Source organism: Syngnathus typhle, linkage group LG14, assembly GCF_033458585.1.
Source record: "Syngnathus typhle isolate RoL2023-S1 ecotype Sweden linkage group LG14, RoL_Styp_1.0, whole genome shotgun sequence".
Taxonomy (NCBI): Eukaryota; Metazoa; Chordata; class Actinopteri; order Syngnathiformes; family Syngnathidae; genus Syngnathus; species Syngnathus typhle.
In genome coordinates, this window is record NC_083751.1 from 8,341,772 (window position 1) to 8,368,289 (window position 26,518).

The window sequence follows — 26,518 nt, forward strand, 5'->3', positions numbered from 1 at the left end:
GTCTACTATATTTAAGTTGATGCTTTCACTAGTCTACCTTGGATAGTGGAACATTTGTTGAGTGCATTTTAAGATACTGCAACAATAATCATTCAATTGGTCAACTAGGTCACTGAATTCCAATGACACATTTACAGAGTGGGAAACTATGACAACGCTCTCCTTCCCATTATAAAAACAGCACTTGTGGAATTGTGCATTTGTCTGAAGTTAGTATTGCCAAGGAAGATCGATCAAAACTGCCCAAGGCTCCGTCCGTCCACCCATCCACTGATCTCCGGTCTTAGATCTGCTCCTAATGTCCACATAGTAGCTGTAGATGCTCGAGCAACTTCATCTGCCTTCTTTCAAAACAGCAGCCCAACTTCCAAATAAGTTGCTCCATGCACTTTGCCAAACTCCCATATTGAGTTCAAACTCTAAACCCACATGGCACAATCCACGTTTCTTATTGTAATTTTCATCCCAGCAGTTTCATATGCAAATAAAGCACCCAGCAACACTGAGACCAGATTTTTGGGCCACCAAATTCAAACTCCATGCCTTGGCAAAGCAGGCAATTCTATCTATAAAGCTAATGAACACTACCTTACTTTGAGCAATTAAATGGGAATTCAACTATGTCCCCCACAGAGGTCTGTGACGGATGTTCCAGGAGTGCAGATTGTTGAGCCTGTTACTGCGATCCATTCTTGCATGAACAGAGAGGAGACAAAGACAGGCAAGGACATTAAAATATAACCCATCCCATGCCCAAACTAAAGTTTAAGACAGCATTGTGCAATTGAAATCATCAAAATTCTTGATGTGTTGTGCTGAAAAACAAAAAGAGGGACTCCTCAGGAAGGCCGTGAGAAGGGCTTTCCCATTATATAGGAAGTAGATGACATGTCATCTGTCATTTCATAAAGTGCCTCTTGCCCTGCCGCATTTCAAACGGGTCACTGAGGCTTCCCAGTCAACAACACAGAGCCAATTTGAAAATGTACAATTCCCTTTTCCTCTGGTTTTATATCTGATCATTATTTGCTTAGTCATACATTCACTGTGCTTTATTGGAGTTCCTGTAGAGGTTGAGTAGCTAATGGCCCCATAATATATCCTCAGACATGGGCACAATGGTCCTGTACAGACATATTGAAGAGTCATTTGTCTTCTCATTCTTAACCCATATGGGGATTTATGTCCAGCCATGAGTGACATGTTAATTTGAGAGTGCTAAAGGAAGGATTGTGTTTTGACATAGCCAATCGTTTCCGAGGAACTACAGGGCTGATGCATCACCACAATTGGACAATGAATCCGTGCGAGGGTGATCCTGTATAACTGCATCCAACGTGACTTATGATATCACTGATTACACAAGGGCATCTGTGTCGTTTCCATAGCGTGGAAATCCCTGTGACCAACGTACCCCAAGTTAGATACCATCGGCATCGAGGCAGGAACTTCCACCTGTCACTGTGATGTGTTAATTGCAAATTTAATTAGAATTTGACTTGCCTGTGTCATGATTTTCCAGCCATATTACATCATCTTATTTGGAGGTAGCTGGGTTGTTGGTCCAAATAACAAACAATATTGCTTGACAACCAAAAAAGAATGGACAAGGCATGTAAGTATGTTCTTCTGTTCAGGAACATGGTCAATTAGCTTGGGAAAAACACACAGACGCAGAGGTTTTTTTTTTTTGTAATGGTGAGGATTTGTAACTTTGGACCCTAGCCCAGTTTCAGACCTTTCGGAATTTAATACTCATGACCAAAGTTGAAGTGTCCCTTCCATTTACATTTGTTTTTTTTATTGTTTATAGTCATTATATTATATGTCAAGATACAATTGTTGACGGTTATTATTCTGACTTTAAATGTATAAAAAAAAATGATGCTCATACAATAGCTTAACATTAGTTACATGTGAGAACAAATAGATTTCTCATGGTGTCATGTGGACAGGGAAGGAGCTGTTCTTCAGCACCCGAGTCTTATGCAAAAGTTAATTTCTCACACGCTCATATTTATTAGTGGTAGTTATTTTCCAATAAAATAAATTGCCGATCCAAGAAGTCAAAGTGGTCATTTATTGGAATCAGTTTATTATGATATAAAATATCAGATTACAAATGAGGTCAAGTTTGTACTTTAAACACATCCCTTGAATGTGTGTGTTGTATGAATCAATTCTGAGGTTCATCTAAACACATTACAAAATAGTGAGTCACAATTGACTCAAATAAGGCTTAGTTGTCTTTGTTTTGAAAGGGCACCTCCCAAATAATATCAGTTAGTTTGGCTGGTCAGACGTTCAGACGAATTTCCTCTTTCTGCACTGAGTCAATGATGGGTGTGGTCGAGAGATTTGAGGACCCAAATGAATTCAAGTACCATGTTAACCTATGGATAATAAGCCTCCAGGTAAAGGCAACTCCTGCGGGAAGTGATAGCTACAAATAAAGCATGTCGTTTAAGATCTTCTTTATCTGACTTTAGCTCACCTCTGCTCTTTGCATTCTCTCATTGAACATTTCCCCCCTAGTGGACAGACATAGACATCCATCCATCCATCCATCCATATTCTAAACCGCTTAGTCCCCACGGGGGTCGCGGGCGCGCTGGAGCCTATCCCAGCCGTCATCGGGCAGTGTTTTTGGGAGGAAACCGGAGTACCCGGAGAAAACCCACGCGGGCCCGGGGGGGACATGCAAACTCCACACAGGGAGGGCCGGAGGTGGAATCGAACCCGCACCCTCCTAACTGTGAGGCGGACGTGCTACCCAGTGCACCACCGAGCCGCCCCAGACATAGACATTAGTCAAGAAACCAACTTATTCTGGCTCTCAACTTGATTCGACATTAAGAAACAATTGCCTCATCCAACTTCTTAGAAATCGACTTCAATGTCTCAAACGGGTGTTCCCAGAATAATAGGCTTAATCTTTTGATTTGAATAGCCCACTTAGTGCTTGAAACTCTTTTCATGTACAACTTGGCGCTGGCCCCTTTAGATCAAACTGTTGCCTGTAGTCAAAATAGTGACATCATTAATCTAAAACATTTTAGATCGAATTTTGGTAGACTGAGATATGGGAAAAAAACTCAAGGTCAGCTACTTAAATCTCCAATTACTGCTTTTCAAAATACTGATGGCTCAAAAGATGAATAGACAATACAAATGTATTTAGAACAACCCTCACCCCATAACATAATTCGCTTATTGTGTGACCCTGAACAAGATATAAATGGAGTTATCTATCAATGTGCTTCAGAGGGCAAAAGAGCCATAAAAATAAGCCCGAGCCGATTGTGTCAGAATTAGATCACACATGATAAATGGCAACGGACAATCCTTTGAACATTATATCTGCTCCTGAATGCTGGCCAACTTCTGTTTTGTTCAAATTGAAAATAAAATGAAAATGCGCTTTGTTGTTTTAGTGAAAACTTCATAAAAACTTTTATCAAAGTAGAATTTCACTTTTTAACCTTTAAAGGATTACAGAAGGCAAGATGGATTAAACACAGCTCATGACTTTCTGATGCACTTTCCATTCTTCTCATAGTTGCATTGCTCATAATGTTAGTACCGGTGTGTCATTATGTGGAGCAGTTTTTGAGGATTCAATTATCCAGCTCCATTTTTATAGCGCTCCTAATTCCTTTTCCCCTCTTTCAAAATATTTGTATCCTTCACGCAGACAGTCACGTGCAAAAAATAAAAACTGAAGGCTGGTTGAGCTCTGGAATTATGTGTACTAATAAATACCAATTTGTATGACTTCATGGGCAATTGTATTTAGAGACTCATTATATTTTGCTCGTCTCTAAAAAAAAATAGATGTTTTCAATTCTGTGAAAGCATTTAGTCAATATTTTGTTTTAAGACTTTTTAAACAACCCCATAGCTGCCACATAAAACTCCTCATCTCCCCACATTTATGAATTTGAATCCTGGCTTATGTGAAGTTGAATGAATGTAGCTCGGTTAAAAGAGTAAAATACAGAGTTAATGTACAGAATCAAACCCAGAAGAGAAGCTTAGTCAGTTTTCAAAACCAAGAACTTGCATTATGTAACAGTCAAAACGAATCACAAACGCAAAGTTGGCAAGAATCACTTTCCCAGGGTGAGAAAAACACTTTGTATTTGGAATGAGGGCATAACTCAAATCTCCTACTGATATAATCACTCTCAACCTGCACATGGAACCGCATGACCAGGGCCGCCATCAATCTCCAGCACAGATCAATCAGAGCTCTTCAACACTAGCCCTTTCAGCAACGGGACCACCCTGGTTTGCTATGATGTTTTATGTACCCACCACACATGTATAAACCTAACAGAAACTGTTGGGTCATCATAAAAAAATGCAACCAATCAGAAAAAGACAGCATTTAAGTATACTCAGCAGATTACACCAATCAACAGGACTTCATTAAGGGAAAAGTCATTTTCTAATAATCTACTGGAATGAGTCAGGTTGGAGCTATTGTCAAACTCTGTCCATGCAGAAAATCAACATTCCGAACTCTTGAATTACGTTTAATACTTTGAATACTTTTTTTTTTTCCTTTAAGAGCAAGCAGGAGCAAGATTATTTGAAAGGACAGAGAAGAATATACAATGATTATGAGACATAAACAGATCATGCCTCACCTAACATATTGTTACTTGTAGGTACAGTTAGAGAAGACTATTTGATTGTTTTTATGTTTTATAATTGTAAAAGGCTCTATAATGTTTGGCGGTAATGCCTTTTGAAGCCCCCCGCTGTAAAACAAAACAAAAGAAGACTCAATAATGTCAATTCATGGACATGGTAGAAGAAAAATGTTTTGTTTCATTTTATAGAGTTGGCAATTTTTCACTATACAGGGATTGTAATTTCTTTTTTATACTTGTATGATCAGAATATGTTTTCATTGTTATCAAGGTCAATATTGATTGAATGTTTTTACTGTACAATTCAACAGAAATTTACATTTTAATAATTATTGAGAATGAATATACAGTATGCTATACTGTATATCAGAATTTATCTGATCCAGCCTAGTGAGAATAAAAAAAAAAGGATTTAATATTCAAATAAAGTCCTAAGCATTGGCATTTGGGTGTTTTGCAGTGGATCAAATAATTGTTTTTACTTTCCGTTGACTTTGAACCTGGAATTTGAGGTTCCTGCAGAAAAATAATCTGTCACTTTCATCCTCCCATCAGTCTCATTCACTTTATCAGCCCTCATGCTATATTTGCTCTCTCTCTTTCTTTCTTTCATTCTTTGCCAGTGTTTCATGCACTCTTTGTCTCAGTCTTCCTCACTCTCACCTTTCCCATGTGCTGCAGGCGTGGTTTTAGCCAAAGCCAAGAGGGAATGACTGAGAAAACATCTCTGGTTACCTCTGCCTCTGTGGTTATGCTCCTTACCAATTTTTACAACGCGTTTGAAGTCATGAATGAAAAATGACAACACTCTTACTTTGACCCCTCACAAAAAGAGTGGTGAGAACCATTCAATAGTGTCGGAACCGTGCATTGGCTTAAAATTTAAGTGTTGGGTAATACGAAGATAAAAACACTAGGTTTAACGCTCTGATTGTAAAGGGAAATCTAATTGGGCAAGCATCTGCTTGGCTGTGTTCACGCCCACAACGGTGCAAACTCCCATTTCCAATTGCGTGCATCAATGAAAATACCAAAATGAATTATGCGGACAGTGGGAGTGTACATTTTGCCAGACTTGCGTTGTGAATGAAGAGAGAGCCCTTACTGCCTTTTGACACAGATCCCTCTCACTTGAGATTATTTTGTTAATATTAGTACATGTACAAAATCAAAGGACATTGAACATGTAAATTAACTTTTATCAGTAAAATGCAGTGTAGATGCTCTCTCAGGCAAAGAATAGGAGCAAGAAAAATGTTCAAATTTTTCTTCCTTCTGTATTGATTTGCCAATTTAACTATTTTCTCTTCTGTAGGAAAAGTATAATGTCTATGAGTTTGTTTTGCTGCTACAAGATGGAAGTTCCTTTTTAAAAATACTGTCAGAGCTTGACATAAAACAAGACATAAAATGTGAGGCATTCCTGTTCCTCACAAAACATGTCATATATTTTCTAAACGTGGTTGAAGTCCCTGAAGCTGAAGATAAAACATTTGCCTTCTGTATGAGAAACAAGGTTCTGACCAAAACTACTCCTTTGTTGTTTTCCATAGACAAAAAGTGACTCGCCTAGAATTTCTTCATTAAATGGCAGAACATTAACAGCATTGAAGTTCACAATTAAAACCAAAGCTTGCCGGAGTGATTGACTAATTTATCTTAATGTGGACAACAATGCACTAAATGCACACCGACGCATTACTCCTACTCCCTAATAGGCTTTGCTTCCCCCCCCCCCCCTGGTTCTTTATGCATTTCATGTATAAAATATGTGGTCGCAAAAGAAAAGAGGATACGGTGTTAAATGCTGTCTTTGCTTGTCACTGAAATAAAAAATGAATTAAATAGAATTCTGATGTGTTCTAATCGTGCTGTGGTTATTAAAATGTTAAGACACGAGTAATATGTTCTAACAATATTATTACAGGAAGTATTGACTACTGATGGATCTGATAATAAGCAGCTTCAAACTGTCATGTGCCATTTGATGGTTTGTACAAGGACAAGAAACGTCTTAGCAAACAAAATTACACAACAATACATGTATGAAGTGGAAAGCGCGTTCAAGAAAAAATAAATCACAAGAAGGAATCATGACATCATTTGTCCTCAAAGTTTTCATCAACTCCACTATACTACACTTGCCATGATGCAAAACATGGGATTTTTTTTTTAAATGGTCAGCACAGGTCAGATTTAGTGGTCATACAGAATTTGGTCCAATGCGACCCTAAGTAAAGCCCCGAATGTCAGCCGCCCAGTCAAGGTGTTTTTGTTTAATTGCATATTGTACAAACAATTTAAAGAAGCTGTAGTCTGAAAGAAAAACCTGCAGGAACTAGGTCAGCTCTAGCAATACTCAAACAACCCAGAAGGTTTTCAAGAGAATATCCTCACCCCGTTTGACCCCTTATTATCTTTCCTTGTGGCTTTTGGGAGTTTGTTGAACACACTTCCTGTGAAGCTGTGTGGTATTTATTACACCCTCTTTTTTTGTATGACTTGAGACATATGGACTACAGTCTATTTATCCTAGAGGTTATTTGGCACAGAATAGGAAGAGAAAAATGAAATCTAAGATGTTGACGCTAAATTGGTAGCAAATGTATTGCCTGCAACCAGCACTTGTCATCTCTGAAACAATATTTCAATAGTCTTTGTGGACATCTGTGTGCACCCAACATAAATGACTTATTTCATTTCAAGGAATAGTTATATTGTGCTTTTATGTGTAGTGAATAGGCACGAGCAAAAAGGTTTATAATAAAACATTAATCGTTGGGACAAGGTGGACAATTTTAATAGGGAAATAACTCATTTTTTGAGTACTTACCAGCTTCGAATATTCATGAAATAAACTCTTTAAAGTATAGAAAACTTCATCTTGGCCCAGATGGTGGGGGAACATGAAATAAAGGCAAAGTAAAAGTGTCTATGTGCAGCTACACTGAGCAAAACACATGCTGTTTTGTGCAACAACAACAACTAGTTCCCCTCAGTCCATTGGCTTTTATCGAGCCTTTTGGGGCTGCACAGGGAAACAGAGAGCAAATGTGACCCCATAGAGCCATTTGCATGAAAATGAGATTTCCAAAGTCTCTTTGAAGAGACTAACAGCATCAGTGCAGCGATTGAGCCTCTATGCAAGCATCTTTAGTGCATTCATGACAAATTGAGACATTTTTTTTTGCAAATGAATAGTCAAGGCATTAACATAAGGTGCCAATTCCAATATGATGGTATTTTATTCAAACTGCTTGGGAGCACATTAGTGGGCAACATACCCATGGGAGATCCGTTGCTATATGATCTGGTACAAAATAGTGGAAGCATAACCACAAAATTTTAATGCGCATGTTGATGTTACCATTTTATTTTTAATATGTAATTTTAAGTGCCAAAGCTTTTACGTTTTTTGAAAAGCCTTTGCAGGTTATTCCAAATTGTTAAGCTTAGACAGTGTCAGGGACATGAAATTCCATCTTTTGGGATTCCTTGCCAGGAGATCACCACAGGAAATTGTCTATTCATCATCCCTTTAATTTGATTCATAGGTGGAGAGCGTAAATGTGTTATCACTGTCATAAAGCAAAACTTTATGGCTTAGTGCATGTGTGTGTTGCATAGTGTACATATTGGCTTCTGCTCCGTGTGGACCTAATACACACGTGTTTATTATCCTCCCCTTGCGACATCTACTGCATTAAGATTTATATTGGGCACGTGGGCGAATGCAGGCCTACAAGTATTACCATTCAATATGGGTGGAAATACGGATGATGTATTGAATACACCTATAACCCCCCCCCCCCCCCCCTAAATTAAATGGGATTCCAAGTTCTGAAAACGGTCTCGTTATGTTCCAACTGTGACCACTAGGCGGACTATTGTACTTACGTTTCCGCCTTTTAAAAGTATAGTGATATACATTCTTGAGTAGCAAATTACAAAAATCTCCATTGAAAAAAATGGGAGTAGTATAGTACCAGTGCCAACACTGATAGAGAAAACCCTGTTGATTAATGTGAAAATATTCAAATGAGAGCTTGAAGCTGCATGTTGCTGCCATCTGCTGGAAAATAATGGTTCCACTTCACTTTAGGATAAGATAATGTTTGTCTATTTAATACAGATTCAAACAATATGGTGATTATAAATATCCAAAAGACGGTCCATCTGAGTTAAAATATTCATCAACTGGTTGTGCTGACAAAGAAGTGAGAAAAATGTTGCTTTTATTGGGTATTGAGGTTTGGTATAGTCAACAATTAATTTCTAACTTTACATATGATCACTACTATCAAATAACCTTGGTTTTTTTTAAATTGTTTTTTTTGTTTTGTTAAAAACTTACAGTTGACGTCGTTAAAGCATACAACTTTTCAGCAGATTCTCTTATGCTTTACATACCTCCCTAAATAACCCAAAAGGTTCCCATGAATAAAACTGAAAGAAAAAAAAAAAAAAAACAGCTACTACTTCAGTATAGCTCTTCCACTTATTACCATCAGTTTATTTTACCAAGTCATTTTTTGAGTGTCAAGAGAAATTGGAATGGAAAAAAAAATGGACCCCTGGACACAGTTCAATCACTGTCTGATCCACTCGAACTGGTGGAGCTTTCTTGTTTCTTCTTTCTGTGTCTCTTCTTATGCTTTCCGTGATCCCGTTTGTTCTTCTTACTTTTTTTCTTGTGGCTTTTCAGTTTCTTTTTCTTTCTTCGCTCGTCGTCATCATCTGACGCAGAGAGGGACCTGCTACGTTTCTTTTTCTTTCTGGTAGCTTCTTCGTCACTTGATGTTGAAGAATATCTAAGAAGAAAAGAAGAGGACTCGATAAAATACAAAGTCCAAATGTTCACAGTAATGACCAATGTCGCGGACAACTCTTTAGAAATACCATACCTTCTTCTTGATTTTCTCTCTTTGTTCTTTTTCAGTTTATGCTTCTCTTTTTTCTGGTCATCATCACAAGAGTCTGAAACATGCAAAGTCAGTCATAAGTCCAGTCGCAATACCAGTATGAATGCATATACTGATTTTTTTTTTTTTAACCGATTCTTTTTTCTGACATTGAAACATTTTCTGACATTGATGCCACTTCACCAACCAGACATGTACCTTCTGGGCAGACAGTAGGAACCATGCCAGGTGTGTGGGGGAATACTTTAAGGTAAACCTGGATTATGTTATGAAATCATCACTTTATTCTTCAACTCTTTTAAAAATCTATTTACATTTGTGTCTCCATGCTTGCACTAAATCACACTGCCCCTAAGAGGCCATGATTTGTTTGCTGTTTGGATGTGCGATGAATCTGATGTCTTACCTCGACGACTTTGCCCACATCGATTCAGAACTTCCTCTTCACTCTCCTCAGTGCTGGTGCTACTTACATCTAGAACAATGTCTTTCTGGGGGTCAACTCTCACAAAGTTTCTGCACTCAAAGGTCAAATGGCCCGCTTTAAAAATAATTGCACAACAATTGCAAAAGCATGAGCATGGTATGCACACTAACTGAATGGCAAGAAAATAAGACGGAGGCATCTTGTGACTTACGATATCCGCATTTCTTGCATCCGGCTCTGATATTGTCCTTATTCGGGCCTGTTTAATTGAAAAGGATAGGTCGAGTTTAGTGTGTTGCAAACAAACCTGTACTGCGGGCGAGTAAAAGGTAGCAACTTCCCGGAAGGCTAATCTACTTCCGTAGTCTAAAATAACAAAATGTATACTTGGGAACATAAAGTTATTAAACCAATACGTACCAGGAAGGGCCATATTCGTTGTGTTGACTAAGTAGATGAAAGCGTTAAAGCGCGAGAACGACCATCCGAACGGTCCAGGTCCTCACCCAAAATAGAACCGGGTTGAAAAAGTAGTTCCGGATGATATATTGTTCCCACCGTCGTTTTTCACTTCCTCCCTTTCTTCTGGAAAAGCACAAAGAGTATTTTCGTTGCTGCAATGAGGAATCAATTGTTAATTCCTATTTACAGATATTAAGTGTACAGTCATGTCCTGGATCGTACAAATAAACTCCTGAAGAAATAAGTGCAAGAAAAAACTGTAAACCCAAAAAGGCAGTACTATTTTTCTACCGCTGAATGGCGCACTTTCACCGTTTTCTAATCAAGTTTGGTTTTGCTTTAGGATACAATTTTGTAAATTGAGTTGCAATTAGTAGACTAAGGGAACAGATTGGCAAAGATTTTTTTCTGATAACCTGGCACCAGAAGTGTGATTCCTCTTTATCATTCTGATGTTACTCATGTCAGTACGACTATTGTTTCAAGCTGGAAATATCCATCATATTAAACTAAATCAAAAATAATCGTTAAAAATGATAATGGATGGATGATGATAATAACTGATTCATTCATTCATCTTCCGAATTGCTTATCTTCACAAGGGTTGCGGGGTTGCATAAAAAAATCCTATTCATTAATGGAATATGGTCACATGCACCACACACGTCCGTGGAGGTCTGTCTGCCTATCCCTTGGTGAAATCCATCAAAACGCCATTACACAACCTGTGGCACAATTTAGAGCTGCTTCTAGCTAGTCTAAAATGGAATCTACTTTTGGTCACCAAATTGGCGGAATGCCCAGCAAGGTGCAACGCGGTCTGCCGATTCTAAAACACATCAAACTAGGCTTGCCCCCGGCATGAAAATTATGATGCGCATGTTTTTACGCCAAGCAAAATAGGGCCCCGAGTCTCAAGGGATGAAAACAAATCTTGACTTATGTCTCCTTGGCCCTGGATCCAGGTGGTACACTATTAAAATGGACTCTTCGACGTCACGACAGAAGACCACCAAACCATCTGGATAAACTATTTTATACAGGCTTTGTGTGAAATGGATGCCTTACTTTGAGAACTTGGAACTGTTGTGAATCAAATGCTTGACCAGAAAATAAAGTGTGTTTTGGATTTACACTTTACTGTTTATAGTCTTTTGGGGTTTCAAATAGGCTGCACCACCTCATAGAAGGTAACAAACTTGTTGACAACTTTGCCTTCCCCACCTCGAGCTAGAATAATACAAGCAGTATAAACATTTAATAGTCTCTATTTCGGTGTGCAGTAATTTAGTGCATCAAATGTTCATCCTTAGTTTTCAGAAATAATATTTGCCATATACCTGATTGCTTTTCCAGTTAAGTCTGTTGTGGTTTAACAGCAAGAGTCACACTGACATATGGAAAATGTTGTCACAAGCCCCCACCCCGCCTCGCTCACATACCACGACCCACACACACACACACATGATCACATCATCAAGCTAAAATATAACAGACAGTGTTACCTACTTACGTACGTTAGTTACATGAGGTCTAACCACAAACTCAAAATGGAGCTTAATCCACAATACCTCCGTATTTTTTTCCTAGACAATTCAGTCAGGTTTAAAACCAGCATCTTACTCATTCTGACCAATTTGAGACATGGGATAAAGAACTTTGTCTCAACACTACTCTTTCTTTCATGCTCATACTTTGAAATAGCAGCCCCTTGCTAAAGAAAAGAGGCCTAAAATTGACGTTTTTATAAATATGAATTAGCAGCTGCCGACAGGCTGGTTCATGTTGATGTCTCTGCCGATATAAGACATTCTGTTGTGTCTTTCTTCTGCTTCTTTCCTTTCATGCTTATCTTAGCTTCATTGCTATGACTTGCCTTCTGTCATCGGTTCAAATGAAGTACAACTGACAGTGTGTGTGTTTTTTTGTTAAACAATGTGACAGCGTTAACCTACTTGGACAGATACACGTATTTTCCGGACTATAAGGTGCACCCGAAAACCTACAATTTTCTCAAAAGCCGACAGTGCACCTTATAGTCCGGTGCGCCGTATATATGGACCAAATTCCTACATTTAAACTGGCCAGAAGCATTGCGTCATGAAATCAATCATAAGTGGCTCGCTGAAGACTATGAATCATGACTCAAAAAGACTATGGATCATTATTTTGTGATTATAAAGTAATTTGTTGCGTCTGAAGTCGAAATAAAAAAAGATAAAATGGAGAATGATTTGATTTGGATTTAAAATCTGACATGATGCATTAATGGGGCGCCTTATAGTCCGGCGCGCCTTATATAAGGACAAGGTTTTAAAATGGGCCATTCATTGAAGGTGTGCCTTAAAGTCCGATGCACCTTATAGTCCGGAAAAAAAATTCAATTCTTTTTACAATAATACTGATGTGAGCCACTTCAACATTTTCTGAAACTTTTTCTGAGAAACTAAAATACCGTTTAATACATGGTTCACACATCTCCATATTTTTGTGTGAGTGGCAAGAATGACTTTTTACTGATTTTTTTGTATCTTCTTAATTTCCAGGCATTTCATTTTACGTACCTCAACCCTTGAGGTCAATTAGAATATGACACATTGGTTATTCACTGTCCTTTTTTGCCTACTATGAGGAAGAACCGTTGACTGCCAGAGAATAATCATTTGCTTATGAAAGGCGACTTGCTCCTGAACAATTTCTTTCTCTACTTATGAAATTATAGATTCACCCCTGAGGCCCAGGCTGATAAATCACACTTCTTTGTAGTACTATGTATTGTATAGCCAGTTTATTTTATGCTACATTGATAAGCTACAAAATAGTTTATGACCTAAATGCTAACGGAAATCAAATGTCAGATGCTCCTCATCTCACAGTGCATCTGGTTAACACCTGGCGTACTCTATGGCCAGGGTGGAGGATGTTTTTGGACCAAGGCCCAACCAGGTTTCAGCATGGCTCCACCATGTAAATAAACCTATGTCTGACCTCAAGCGCCAGAGTGAGCAGTCTCCTGACCACTTGACACAATGTTCCTCCCACAAGCTTGATCCTTAAGACTGGGTGGCCGTTGAAGGAAAAGGAAACTGGCTTTGGCATGGATTCGGAAGAATAAACACAAGCCCTGAAGAACAGGCAGTAGAATCCAAGTTTACACCCGACAAATGATTGGACATCTTGAATTATTAATATTATTTGACTTGGCTTTCATTTATTGGTATTTGGGCTGGGACTGAGATTTAAAAAAAAAAAAAGTACTTTTCTGATGGCAGAGGGAAAATATAATGACCACCATCCATCTTTGTCAAAAGGCAGGCAAGCGCAGACATTTTGATGTCAACGTGCCCTTCAGCTGGAATTGCGAACATCACATGACCAAACTCAAAAAGCAGGTGAGCTGCAACACATAGAGGTCACATTAATGATGGGAACATTTTGAAATGATTTTGCGTTTGAACAATGGCTTTTTACCGACTGTACATACATATGTATATAGGAGAGGTGCAAGTTGCTCTACGTTCCTCTGATGAATTGCCACCTACCTGCTTCCCTTCGGGCTACCTCTTTCCTTTCAGAATCTTTCTGCAAATGTAGAAGTTCAGTAATGACAGGCTTTGATGTGGAAGGGATCTAGGCTAAGCACGGAGCTTAGTGATGAGGCAGGAGAGACAAAGAAAATGAGGCAGCCAGTCGGATACAACACGGATGTGTGTTGATTAAAATTATCTTTTTTTTGCCGCAGTTCAGTGCCTTAATTCAAATGTGTAGTTTTCTGCTTAAGCCCTCCTTTCAAGACAACAATTAATGTTTACATATTTGATGCAATGGTGATAGAAGGGATAATTGAGCATATTATTATTATTTATATTATTATTTATAGTATTATTATTAAGAGTCTGGCATCTTGAGATGTTAAGGAACCAAGAAATGTCATAGTGGGGAATATGTTTTTGTTTTTCGAATGTGCCAACACATTCAACATTGTTTTAAAATGTTGGACTGTTCCCTAAGAAGAATCTCCTATGGAGGGTGAATGTCATCCTCCCAACTGGAAGAGGAACATCCATGATTTAGAGTTCATGTCACAGAGGCCTATTTGATAAATTCCTCCACAACCTTTGTGCTAGATGAAATGTACAGCGCAGTCCCACATACTACTCGCGGTCAGCAACCGGAGATTCACCCATTGATGGATTATTTTCAATAAGGCTTATTCTTTCATTCCAGAGGTAAAAAACCCAGAACATTTTGGTTTAAGCACATGACATTATTTATGTCTGGTCAACATTTTTTTATTGGACAATATTCATACAGTTTGTGTTGAGATTTAATTGATGATGCTTAAAATAAAAGTAATAAACCAGGGCTGATTTTATTCATGTCGCAAAACTATATTTATAATTTTGCTTAGGTGGTTTGATTATTATTGTTATCTTTTTGTAACAACGATCTTCGGTTTTGGATAGGTGTTATCCTGGTTTGGCCTCTGTGCTCCAAAGAATGCGTTGGACGTTTTAACACATGGATAATTATAGAGAACATTGGTGGATGGGTGGATCTGTTTGAGATAAAAACCAAAAACTCACATTATTATGTTTTGGATGCTGGAAAACCAACAACAAAAAAATACGCAGTTGACTGCCAGTGTACAAGTCCTAACAGCTGCTATAATAACTAACTGCAAGTACGTTTTCTTGCATGGATGAGCCACAGTGAAAACAGCCCGCAGCTCTATACACTTATGATTTGGACTTTCTCTCAGGAGCCAACCCGTGACAAATGGACAGAGGAATGTGCCATTACAAGTTACTGTATCATGTTCATGCATGCCGCCGGTGGTATTCCCACTTCATGCATTGTTGGCCTCTTTAATGCCTATCGCAGCTCTACAGTACAGTTTGACCACAGTTTTGATTAAGCACTTGACTAACCATAAAGCCTTGTTGGCAACGGTTGAGCGGCTGGCAGAAAGGAGAGATGCTGTAATGAGGTTCACAAGGTGAGAGTCGCTGGGCCAAAATGGGATTCCTCTGGCCGTGTTGAACAAGAGTCGGCTCAAATCACCTCATTTTACACGTTAGCTCTTGTGCATGCGCAGGAGAGAAGCATTTTTATCCTGCAGGCGGTGGCTAGTAACTCACAGTAGGAAAAATGCTAAATGTGGAAAAAAAGAACTGAGTTGATTTGATGAGAGGGGAAATATTGGTCTATTTTAAATGCAAAGTTAAAGAAAGGAAGTGGCAATGGAAATGCAACCATTTTCCACTCATATGAAACGGAGCACATCAAGACTCATCATCATTCTCAAGAATAGCATAAACTTTCTTCTCAAGGGGAAGGGGAAAGAAATGGAAAGAGAAATGGTTATGATTTGTCTTGTGGTGCGTGCCAAGAAAAATGGTGTAGCGGTTTTCCCGCCTGCTCGTTTTTCTCCCATATTTAAGCCGGCTGCGTGCTGCTGGTAGACATTTACCACATCAAGGGCCCATTCAAGTTTCTATCACTCGCATTTGTGTGAGGAGGGTTAGGGTTAGGGGAGGACTGCATTAAAGTAAACCCTTTAAAAAAAATAAAGAGAGGGCCTGCGATGCTACAGTACTCCTGTGTGGTCTCTGTCCCCCCCCCCCCCCCCCATTTACACTCTCTCTCTCTTGTTCTCTCTCTCTCTCTCATTCTCTCTCTCGTTCTCTCTCTCTGTCTCTCTCTTGTTCTCTCTCGGTCTCTCTTTTACGTAGGTTCCTCCCTCTCTCACATTCTGTCCAAACCTATAAGCTGGCGAGGGCCCTTACTTACTACACACCCAGCAGGGCTTTAAAAAGGCAGGTCTCACAGGTCTCATACTCCATACTTTTTGGTTTTGGCGTTTTCTTCTGAACACCAGTCGAGTCCAGCATCTTCAGCCTCCGAGTCACATCACACCAGGGATGCAGACGCCACATCGCTGGTCTCGGAATCTCCCACTCATTTTTCTGGGAACTATGTTGCTGGCAGGAGATTGGGCTGCTGTGGAAAGCCAAGGTGAGGAGTCAACACAGATACGAGTGGTCCCTGTGGTTGGGCTATTTCGAGCACTGTGTGTGCAGATGCAGGTAAACTCAACATGTTAATGTGTGTGAGGAGTCAGGACAGACTGTGCCTCAGAACAAATTACACAAACTCAGGTTTGTGAGCAGAGAGAGAAGTCTGCAATTCTGCACATGAATAAAAAGTGTGGTTGAGCACATTTTTGTTTGGTTTTCTTTAAGTTTGATTGCATTCTGCTTAATATGTAAAGCAGGTGGTTAGGTTGAGTACAGCTCGGTCGGTAGATGTGTTCTTGACAGCACTAACACTCCTAATTTCTTATGACATTGGGTCAACATATGTACTGATCATATTTTCGGTCATCTTCAACAGTCCTGTACGAACATGAAAGAGAGGCAGCCTACTGGGATGCCCAGGCCAAGGCCACGCTGGATGCTGCGTTGAAACTCCGCCCTCGGGACCACCAGGCCAAAAACATGATCTTGTTCCTTGGAGATGGTATATATATATATTTTGTCATTATTCTTGGAGTATTTTTCTCTGAAAAAGCAAGCGTGACATCGGTCAAGAGTACCCTCAAAATACGGGATGACAAACTGTCGGAAAATGGAGCCTTTTGAATGCAGGACAATGTGTATGTGTGGGTAGATAAGTACTCGATCCCATTGAAATGAGTGGTTGTGGATGGAATAAGAGGGCCATGTGTGTGTGCTCAGTAGGAAAATGATGGTGGACCAACCATCTGGAGCATGTTGTGAGAAGATTCAACGTCTAAGACCTGATTAATTGGCTTCATTCCAATAAATATTGCTTAGGTGGAATGAGGCCGAGGGTGCTCAAATTTTTTCACATTAACGTCATTCGAGGATATCTTTATGGGCGTTGCCTTGTGTACTGGGAAAGTCATACTGGTTCATTAGATGGGCAGAAAGTCAAAATGCACAATGGCATTGCATGAACGATTATGTAAGTCGGGGATGAGGACTTTAGGATATGCAGCGACAATTCAGGTGGCAATGTCGATTAGTGCAGCGATGGTTGTCGGATTAGATCAGCAAGATGTGACCTCTTGCAGCAATGGAACTGTGGTAACAGCGATCAGTGAGGGGGAAAAAAAAATTACCATCAAAGTTAGAATGGTACTGTTAAATCTATGTTTTTTTTTAAAAACATATTTTAGACTTCACTTTAGCTGAGTTTTAATCCCAACCTTTCTTGGGTTATGGTTGATGTAGCTTTGTTCCACCAGTAGCACCAGGACATCTACTTTAGCTCTCTTCTTGGAGTCCTATGTAAACATTAGATTGTTATACCTTCCTCCCTGCTTTAAAGAGGGTATTGCTGATGTCTCTAGCAGATGTTGGGGTCTCCCAATGTTCCTCCTTACCATTATGTACTGTTGTTTTCATTAGTCTACCCATGCAACTTCAGTGGTTTTTTCAGAAAATCTACATGATTGAAAAATATTTACTCAATGGCTCTGATTTGATCCGATTTTTCCATCTTATCTCATCGTTTATTCTCATATTTTTCCATCCTCAGCTTTACCGATAAGGTTTTTATGCTGCTTCCACCGTAACCTAGTAAAGATGCAGTCTTTATTTTTAGTCGAGTCTTGTTGGCAAAACTCAAACGTAAGACTGGGAATAGACATTCTATAGGATTTAAATTTCAAATGATTAATTTAATAGTTTTGGCCAGTGAATCCAAACCTGTTTCAGTTTATAGCAAAAAGTAAGAAAAATCTACTTTACAGTTCCAATACTAATGAAGGTGATAGTGTTTACGAAATCCAGTTTTATAAATACGCTCCAGTACACCTGCAGCCCTAGTAAGTATAAGCACTACAAAGAATGAATAGAACACTGTAATTGTTCTAAAAAAATAAATAAAAGCAAACACAAGATGAGCTGTTCCATGCTGTACAGTAAGTTCCATGATGTTGCACAGTAGTAATTTTGCACATGTTGACCCATGAGGTATTCTTTAAACAGTGGTCTTAATACTTGCCAAGCGCTGCTCTTTCAGTTGATGTTAATGGCATAAACTTTGTTTACTTGGAAGATGGTCAAATCCTCTTTTCACCTCAATTTGACAGGAATAGCCCTAGTTCTTCAAACAAACATTTTTCTTTTTTCAACCAAGGGTGAAAATGTCTGCTTTGGATTTTGGATGCTCTTAAATTGAGAAAACCTTTGGAAACTTTCAAGGGTCATTGAGGTCATTAACTGACAGGAATATACAAAATGATTATATGACTATGCGAAATGACTATGCAAGTCAGTAGCCTAACCCGTCATTGTCTTCCAGGAATGGGCGTGTCCACTGTGTCAGCCGCTCGAATCCTGGAAGGCCAAATGCAGGGCAATGCAGGAGAAGAGACGGTACTGGCCATGGACGCCTTTCCATATGTGGCACTTTCGAAGGTGACAACACATTAACACCACGCATTTCAAAAACACAATATAAAAACAAATATTTTGCCCTTCTTATGTGCTGAATTTAATTGAGCTGAGCATTAGTGTGTTGAATTGGCTCTTATTACATTTTCTAGGTGACATTTTTTTATTTTATCACAATGTGTGAGCTCTGATCCTATATTTGTTGCAGTACGTATGTGAAACAAGCTCAGTTGATAGTTTTTTTTTTCTTCACCAATTTACTTTCTTTAACGTGTTGTCTTTTCCCTTCTCACTAAGACTTTGGCCCTTAAACCTGGATAAAGGCAACAGTTTAAGTAAAAATGCTGACACTGTGGCAAAATGAGAAAATAGATTTAAGGTGGGATCAAAGTTGAAGCCAACATCATAAGTCTTTAATTATGGTAATCATAGAGAGAACGAAGGTTTAAAGCTCTACTGAGCTATATGTTATGGTAAATACTGTAGTTTCTCATCTGCTAGGTCTTTCTGCAGAATATTCTGTGTACCTTTATGAAAGGCGAACCAACCCCCCCCCCCTTTTTTTTTCCAAAGTAAGAATACTTTATATGTGGCAGAACAAGTAAAATCACAGTACACATACTCACCGTTTGTCACATGCAAATTAACTTTATTTTATGCACTTATCCAAAGTTATCTGATACAAATATTCACAACAAAGGATATAATCCATTAATCACCATTCATTAATATTTATAGTTCATTAAGCTACACTTGCCTCTTTAAAAATTATCTTTGCAATGGGTCAGTTTGACACAGAACCTAACAGGAAGGTTTAATATTCAATCTTGCGTACACCATGTCTGAGATGAAAAACAGAACGAATGAATTGCACATCAACTTCTTGATGTCAAAGAAATCCACAAAAATAAATCCATATTGGCTCACATATCTCAGTACACGTAGATGTTTATGATCATACTGTATTTGGTAGTTTTTATATTTGACTGTAACAAAATAACAAAAAAAAGTCTAGAGGTCTATGAGCAATTGAAGTATTCATTCATTCATGCATGCATTCATTCAAACATATTTCTTTTCACCAGACCTACAGTGTAGACAAGCAGGTGGCAGACAGTGCCAGCACAGCTACAGCTTACCATTGTGGAGTGAAAGCTAACGCCAAAACTGTTGGACTGAGCGGCAAGGCAGTGGCCTATGAATGTAACACCACCTTTGGCAACGAGGTCTACTCTGTGTTGCGACGTGCAAAAGCCAAAGGTAAAGGGTCAGCACGTTTAAGAGTTTCTTATCTGTATTATTGGAAGAATAAACCAACCATCTGATAAACATGTTACTGGACTAACACCGGTTATAGTTCAATGTTCACAGAGGGCTAATTAGTAGATGATTTTCCATTGCTTAGCAAATGTTTGGATGGCTATGAAACAGAAGTTTTATAATATTGACTTAGTCCTTGAGTACGTATGATGGACATCTTTTGGTGTCCTTAAATCACAGATAATGCATTTTTTTTACGACATTGCATAGCCAGAAAAGGATAAGACAACATACGTACGCCAAGGATTTTTTCATTTCAGTTTATTACCTTACTGAATATCCAATTTTAATGGCTGTCTATGTTCTTCATGTTCAAAATCTCTGTGTTTATCCAACACCTGAAACAACCCACAAACTGTGTGCACATAACCCTAATGCAGACTGACATTTTTCTCCATAGCCTTAAAAAATTGGTGACCTTGACATTACTCCAGTTGGTTCTATGTGTGTGTGTGATGTGCGTGCGTTTGTGTGTGCGTGTGTGCGTGCGTTTGTGTCTGTCTCAGGCAGTATCAGCAAGCTGCTTGCAAGTACCGTATTTTCCGCACTATAAGGCGCACCGGATTATAAGGCGCACCTTCAATGAATGGCCCATTTTAAAACTTTGTCCATATATAAGATATATACATTTGGCCCGCGGGCCGGACTTTGGACACGCCTGCTGTGTGCTTCAATATTGGTCCATATATAAAGCGCACCTGATTATAAGGCGCACTGTCTGCTTTTGAAAAAATTGGAGGTTTTTAGGTGCGCCTTATAGTGCAGAAAATACGGTATATGTCATTTTCTAATTTTTGAATTTTAACAAACCATGTCTTGTTTTCACTGTCCAGGTAAATCAGTCGGTATCGTGACTACCACTCGGGTCCAGCATGCATCACCGGCTGCTGCCTATGCACACTCAGTCAGCCGGAGCTGGTACAGTGATGCAGATCTTCCCAGCAGCGCACGTCATCAAGGGTGTGTGGACATCGCCACGCAACTAGTCACCAACGTTGACATTGATGTGAGATTATTTTTGTATTCTTATATGTATGAGGATTTTACAGTTTAATTTTTTCCCCAACAATTCCAAGCCACTGTTTTGAATTTATGGTACTGCATAGGCTGGTGGTACAGTGGCGCATTTGACTCATAACCAAAATAATTGGCTGTCAACTTCTTCAGGAGGTGCCCGCTTCTTGGTTGAACATATTAAGACCCATACAATTTATAGATAGAGAGATGGACTTGCACAAGCAACTTAACTTGTACCCATTACACTGTACATTGTACTGATTTTGTCATCACATTCACCTTATAGAAAACACTTTGCATAAAGTTTATTGGTTGACGGTACAGTTAAATGTTTATTATTTTATGGCACAATTTTCATACAGTGTATATTGGCTGTGCAAGGACTTTGGTCTGGATAAACGATCAAAGAGCATTGACAGGACAGTTGTGCAGAAACATACTGTATTGTCACAATTATGAACACGGGTAGGATTGTTATTATGCAGAGGTTTTTGGTGCTGTTCACTCAGTTGGATTTGAGCAAATAGTATCAATGATACTTACTGCCTTGTGCAGTTTTCAGGCAGTTTTGCTCACTTGACAATTCTATCAGCTGATCTGAAGCCAAAGTTACTATTCCTTTTCCCTCAAGGCGTCCAATTGGCTCAACCGAATCCTTCAACATAGTACTTTGACTAACGTCATCCAGGAAGCCTTGTTCATCAGTCTGCCAACTCTCGTGTCTGTCTTGATAAATTACAAGCCACTTTTTTGTGATACTTTCTTTGCTCTTGATTTCCCATGTTGGACCGCACAGTTGAAGGCCAATAAACCACGTTGCCAAATATCAAACATACTATTTATCGTGAGGAAAAAAAAAGAGCTTTCTTTTTTTGACTGTCAGTTAATCCTGTTTGGCTAGAGTAGACATCCACAACTGTCATTAGCATCTTTTACACAGAGGTTGCATAAAAGTGCCATGAACGTGAAACTTACATTGCGCCAGCTCTTTTATTTTTACAGGTTATTCATGAACACAAGCAAAAATAGCATTCAGATTTATGAAGCATTTTGTGTGTGTTTAATTACACAATTAATATACTCAAATAATGATGCAGTGCAAAAAGACAATACTCTTGGTGTCCCTTTTTAGGTGATCTTGGGAGGAGGGAGGATGTACATGACACCAAAAGGAACTTCCGACCCTGAGTATCCAGCGTCCAACTCTCGCAAGGGGGACCGGAAAGACCGGAGGAATCTTATAGACGTCTGGTTGAAGGCTAAACCAGTAAGGTCATCTTTTTTTTTTTTTTTCTTCCCCAAACACAAGTAGTGTGTTTTTCATTACACACAAGGAGATACGTATGACAATGTAGATTTTGTCTGTCTATGTCTTTCAGAACAAGAATTCACACTATGTTTGGCACAGGAAGGAGTTTGATGAAATAAACGTTGAAACTACTGATCGACTCATGGGTGGGTAACTTGCAGTGCAAATAGGACATGAAATTATATTAATGCATTGGCAACGTTCTACACACACATCCAGTACTTGCATATCTGTGTCTAGGTCACCTAGTTGTTGACATTTTATCTTATGTTGTGAAACTGTTCCAGGGTTCAGAAAGAGCATATCCACTTGAATCTTAACAGCTATATGAAGTCACCAAAGCGTACAACTCTAAATTGATAGCTGTATTTCGTTATCGCCTTGCCATGGTGATAAGAACCCAAGGGCACGTTTCTTGTTCTATGCACCATGCACCATCGTGTCTGTCATCTTCTGTTTGACCAAATAAATAAAAGTTTATAGCTCATTATGAAGGTTTGGAAGCGTCGTTTTACCATGTTGCTTCGTCACTATTTCACTCATCATCAGGTTGCTTCGTCACTATTTCACTCATCACCATTATTTTGCATTTGCACGAGCACTTAGCCACAACTATTTATTGATGCATTGGTCGTCAACATTCATTTTCAGCCATTTCAGATTCTAGAGCACTTGGTGAATACCATGGGCCAAATATATGATTTTTCAGTTTTGTTTCTATTGCTGTCATAGTGCTACAAAATGTATTTCTAAGTCTCACATTTCTTGCATGTGAACAACTTAGCATTTGCTGCCAACCTTGCTAAAGTCACCTGTTAAGAATTAAATGTGTTAACATGTTTTTCCAAGCACTCACTCCTCATTATTAAACTTATGTTTCCACCACTTTTACTTTTTGGGTGTTGCTAAAACAAACAAAAAACAACAACGCCAGATGAGTGTCTTTTTCAGCCAAATGTCCTGCTTTTCTTTTTAATGTAAAATTCCGGCATATATTTGCAATATTCATTTTCCTATTGATCCAAAATGTACATGTCTCATTGAATCTAGACTACTCGAAACAGCATCTAGCTTCTCGCTTTTCTTTGTTCCAGGTCTGTTTGAGCCAAAGGATATGAGATTTGAAGTTTTCCGAAATGCCACCAGGGACCCTTCAATTGTGGAGATGACTGAGAAAGCCATTCAGATCCTGAGCAAGAATCCAAAAGGCTATTTTCTTTTTGTGGAAGATGAGTACTTGATATTAATAGTAGAACTGATATACCTATACACTATAAATAGCAGAAGTATTGAGAAATACCTAATCAATGAACTACGGTAATTTGAGTCTGAACTCATTATCTGCTTTCAGTTCATATTTAGCCTGATTTAGAACTTATCAGTACGTGAATTATATTCTCTTCTTCCATTACGAGGGAGAATTGATCATGGACACCACGATGGCATAGCCAAACTTGCACTGACAGAGGCCGTGATGTTTGATCGAGCAATCGATCGAGCTTCTCAGCTCACCAGAGAATCTGATACACTGACTGTCGTCACGGCTGACCACTCGCATGTTTTCACTTTTGGCGGCAACACACCCCGAGGAAATCCAATTTTTGGTATGACTCATTTCAATTCATGTTCTGTTAGACCGGTATATGATTATTCTCAATCACCATGTTGTTATTTTTTTTCATGTTGGCAACTCAGGGCTAGCACCAAAAAAAGCAGATGACCAAATGCCTTTCACCAGCATCTTGTACGCCAACGGCCCCGGTTATGTGCATATAAATGGAACCAGAGGGAACATCACGATGGTGGATTACTGTAAGGACATGATAATAACTTTCAGATGCAGAACTTGTCTCTGCTTGGGTGTATTGATTTAATTATAGCTTGCATTCAATCACTGGGAAGCAAAAGTTCAGCTATAATATTTATAGGATTCACTGTGCTCTGCTCTGTTTAGTTTTCAACTCTTGGTGTAAATGTACAGTTTACTATCCACCTAAAAAAAACTTTTGTGTTTCTTTGTGAAAGACTGTACAAGCACTGATCCGGTTCCTCCTGTTCTGTCCCATTTGACTCATTGCATTATATACTTGGTGTATGTGCTACACTTTCTTAGGATGAATTATTTTTATAAGACATACATTTTGTCTGCATGAATATAACAATCGTAAAACTATCTGTTTTGACAGGTGAAACGCATCTGGTACCTCGGTTAGCTTGTGATTACAATTGAGGGATTCATTTGTAAAATATATTTGTTTTTCGAAAACATGACACTGTTTATTCTGATAAAAGTACATAACGTTTTGGCTTTTTTTGTAAATACGATAGAAACCATCATCCTATGGAAAATACTAAAAAAAGAGAGGGGCCCAGATTTGCTTGATTTACTGAACATGGGTTCATTGAACATTGTCCATGGGTGTCTAAAAATACACCAAGTGCCCAGAAAGATACATGTTAGATTTAATAGTATGAACTTAGGTAGTGATTCAGTTGCACTGGAACGGATCGTATTCACGCTACTAAATGAGGCTTGCAATTATGTTTGAAAAGTTAAGCAGTTAATTATCTTACTGGCAAAAGCAAGATCTCACCCTGAGGCCTGTGGATTTATGATGTTTCTGCGTTTTCTTTGTGCTTTCATAAGCTTAGAGCTCAGTTATATTCTCCTTTCTACCAATTTCATTTGCAGATGACGAAGAGTACATGCAGCAGGCCGCCGTTCCTCTTGATGCTGAGACGCATGGTGGCGAGGATGTCACCATTTACGCCAAAGGCCCCATGGCTCACCTCTTCCACGGGGTCAAAGAACAGAACTATGTGGCTCATGTTATGGCCTATGCTGCTTGTTTGGAACCCTATACAGACTGTCCCCCTCAAACTCATTTCCACACGTCCAGGGCGTGTGTGCACACGTTCTCAAATCTATTTTTTTTACTAATTGCCTTCTGGCTATCAGGATGACATCAACAATAGAAATGGATCAATTCACAGAGGTATAATGCAAGTAAGTGCATAGCATCTTTGCAGCAAGGAATAATTGAAGTATTGAGCCATCTCACTTGAAATTTAAGCTATTTAGACATCATCCATATATGCAAGCAAGAAAAACAATGTTTTAGGTAAACACCAGTCAACCATTGGAATATGCAAAGCTTTATATGGTTATTTCATATAAAGCAATATTGTCATAGTATGTTGTTACAAAAATATGCTGGTCAGGTTTCTGTCCTACTCTCATCATTCCAATTATTTACACATGAATCTGAGGTTGACACACCGAGAATAACTTGAAGTCAACAAGGATAACTGTTCACTTTGTTGATGCACATGTTGACACTGAATGAAGGGCTGGACTCTAAACCAGGAACCAGCTTGCCATGCCAAGCTCGAACACCAATAGAACTTAAGAATTTGTAATGGTACTGTATGTATTTTCCAGGTTTTTATAAAAAAAAACATTTAATGAAATTTTATCACATCTTCACCTCATGGGCAACGCATTTAATTTTTTGTTTCTCCGAGTTGCTGTCACTAATCTATTTTCATTGTCCGTTAATGTGTTATAAATGCAAAATGTATTTTTATACAATGTCTGTGCAGAATGTCAGATTGAAAAATAAACAAATTAAATTAAATACACTTTTTTGTAAGTTTGCATTTCCTTATCATTGTCCATTCATAATAATCAAGTACTTCCGTATCTTTTTAAGTAATTGACCTTCACCTCGTTAGTTAACATATTTCTTAATTTCAGCAATTACCTTAACAAATGTACAGTATACAGTAATTGCATGCTTTTTCCATGTTTCTGGTCATGTTTACTGGAAGCCTTGTAAAGAATAAACAATGAAAGGCCAAGAAACCTACTGATTTAGCGCCCCTACACCAGTCCCATATGTTCTTCCTTCTTTTCTGCCTGTTGTAAAAGATACGTACGTGCCCTTTGTTCCTTAAGTGTGGTTATAAAAAGACCA

At 38.7% G+C, this 26,518-nt stretch overlaps 2 protein-coding genes across 2 annotated transcripts; one reads left to right on the forward strand and one right to left on the reverse strand.

Annotated features, from left to right (window-relative positions):
• Positions 1-8,876: 8,876 nt before the first annotated feature.
• Positions 8,877-10,581, reverse strand: srek1ip1 (SREK1-interacting protein 1). The gene is made up of 5 exons (XM_061297303.1): positions 10,428-10,581; positions 10,219-10,266; positions 9,987-10,121; positions 9,563-9,635; positions 8,877-9,469 (listed from the first exon to the last, which is right to left on the reverse strand). Exons 1-5 carry the CDS (start codon positions 10,438-10,440, stop codon positions 9,244-9,246), a joined length of 495 nt encoding a protein of 164 aa, XP_061153287.1. The 5' UTR covers positions 10,441-10,581; the 3' UTR covers positions 8,877-9,243.
• A 5,659-nt stretch (positions 10,582-16,240) lies between these two features.
• alpi.1 (alkaline phosphatase, intestinal, tandem duplicate 1) lies at positions 16,241-26,179 on the forward strand. Its single transcript, XM_061298391.1, has 11 exons — positions 16,241-16,487; positions 16,866-16,991; positions 18,804-18,919; positions 19,981-20,155; positions 21,049-21,221; positions 22,365-22,499; positions 22,612-22,687; positions 23,636-23,770; positions 23,954-24,145; positions 24,237-24,353; positions 25,234-26,179. The coding sequence occupies exons 1-11, from the start codon at positions 16,394-16,396 to the stop codon at positions 25,503-25,505; spliced, it is 1,611 nt and encodes a 536-aa protein (XP_061154375.1). The 5' UTR covers positions 16,241-16,393; the 3' UTR covers positions 25,506-26,179.
• The last annotated feature ends 339 nt before the right edge of the window (positions 26,180-26,518 follow it).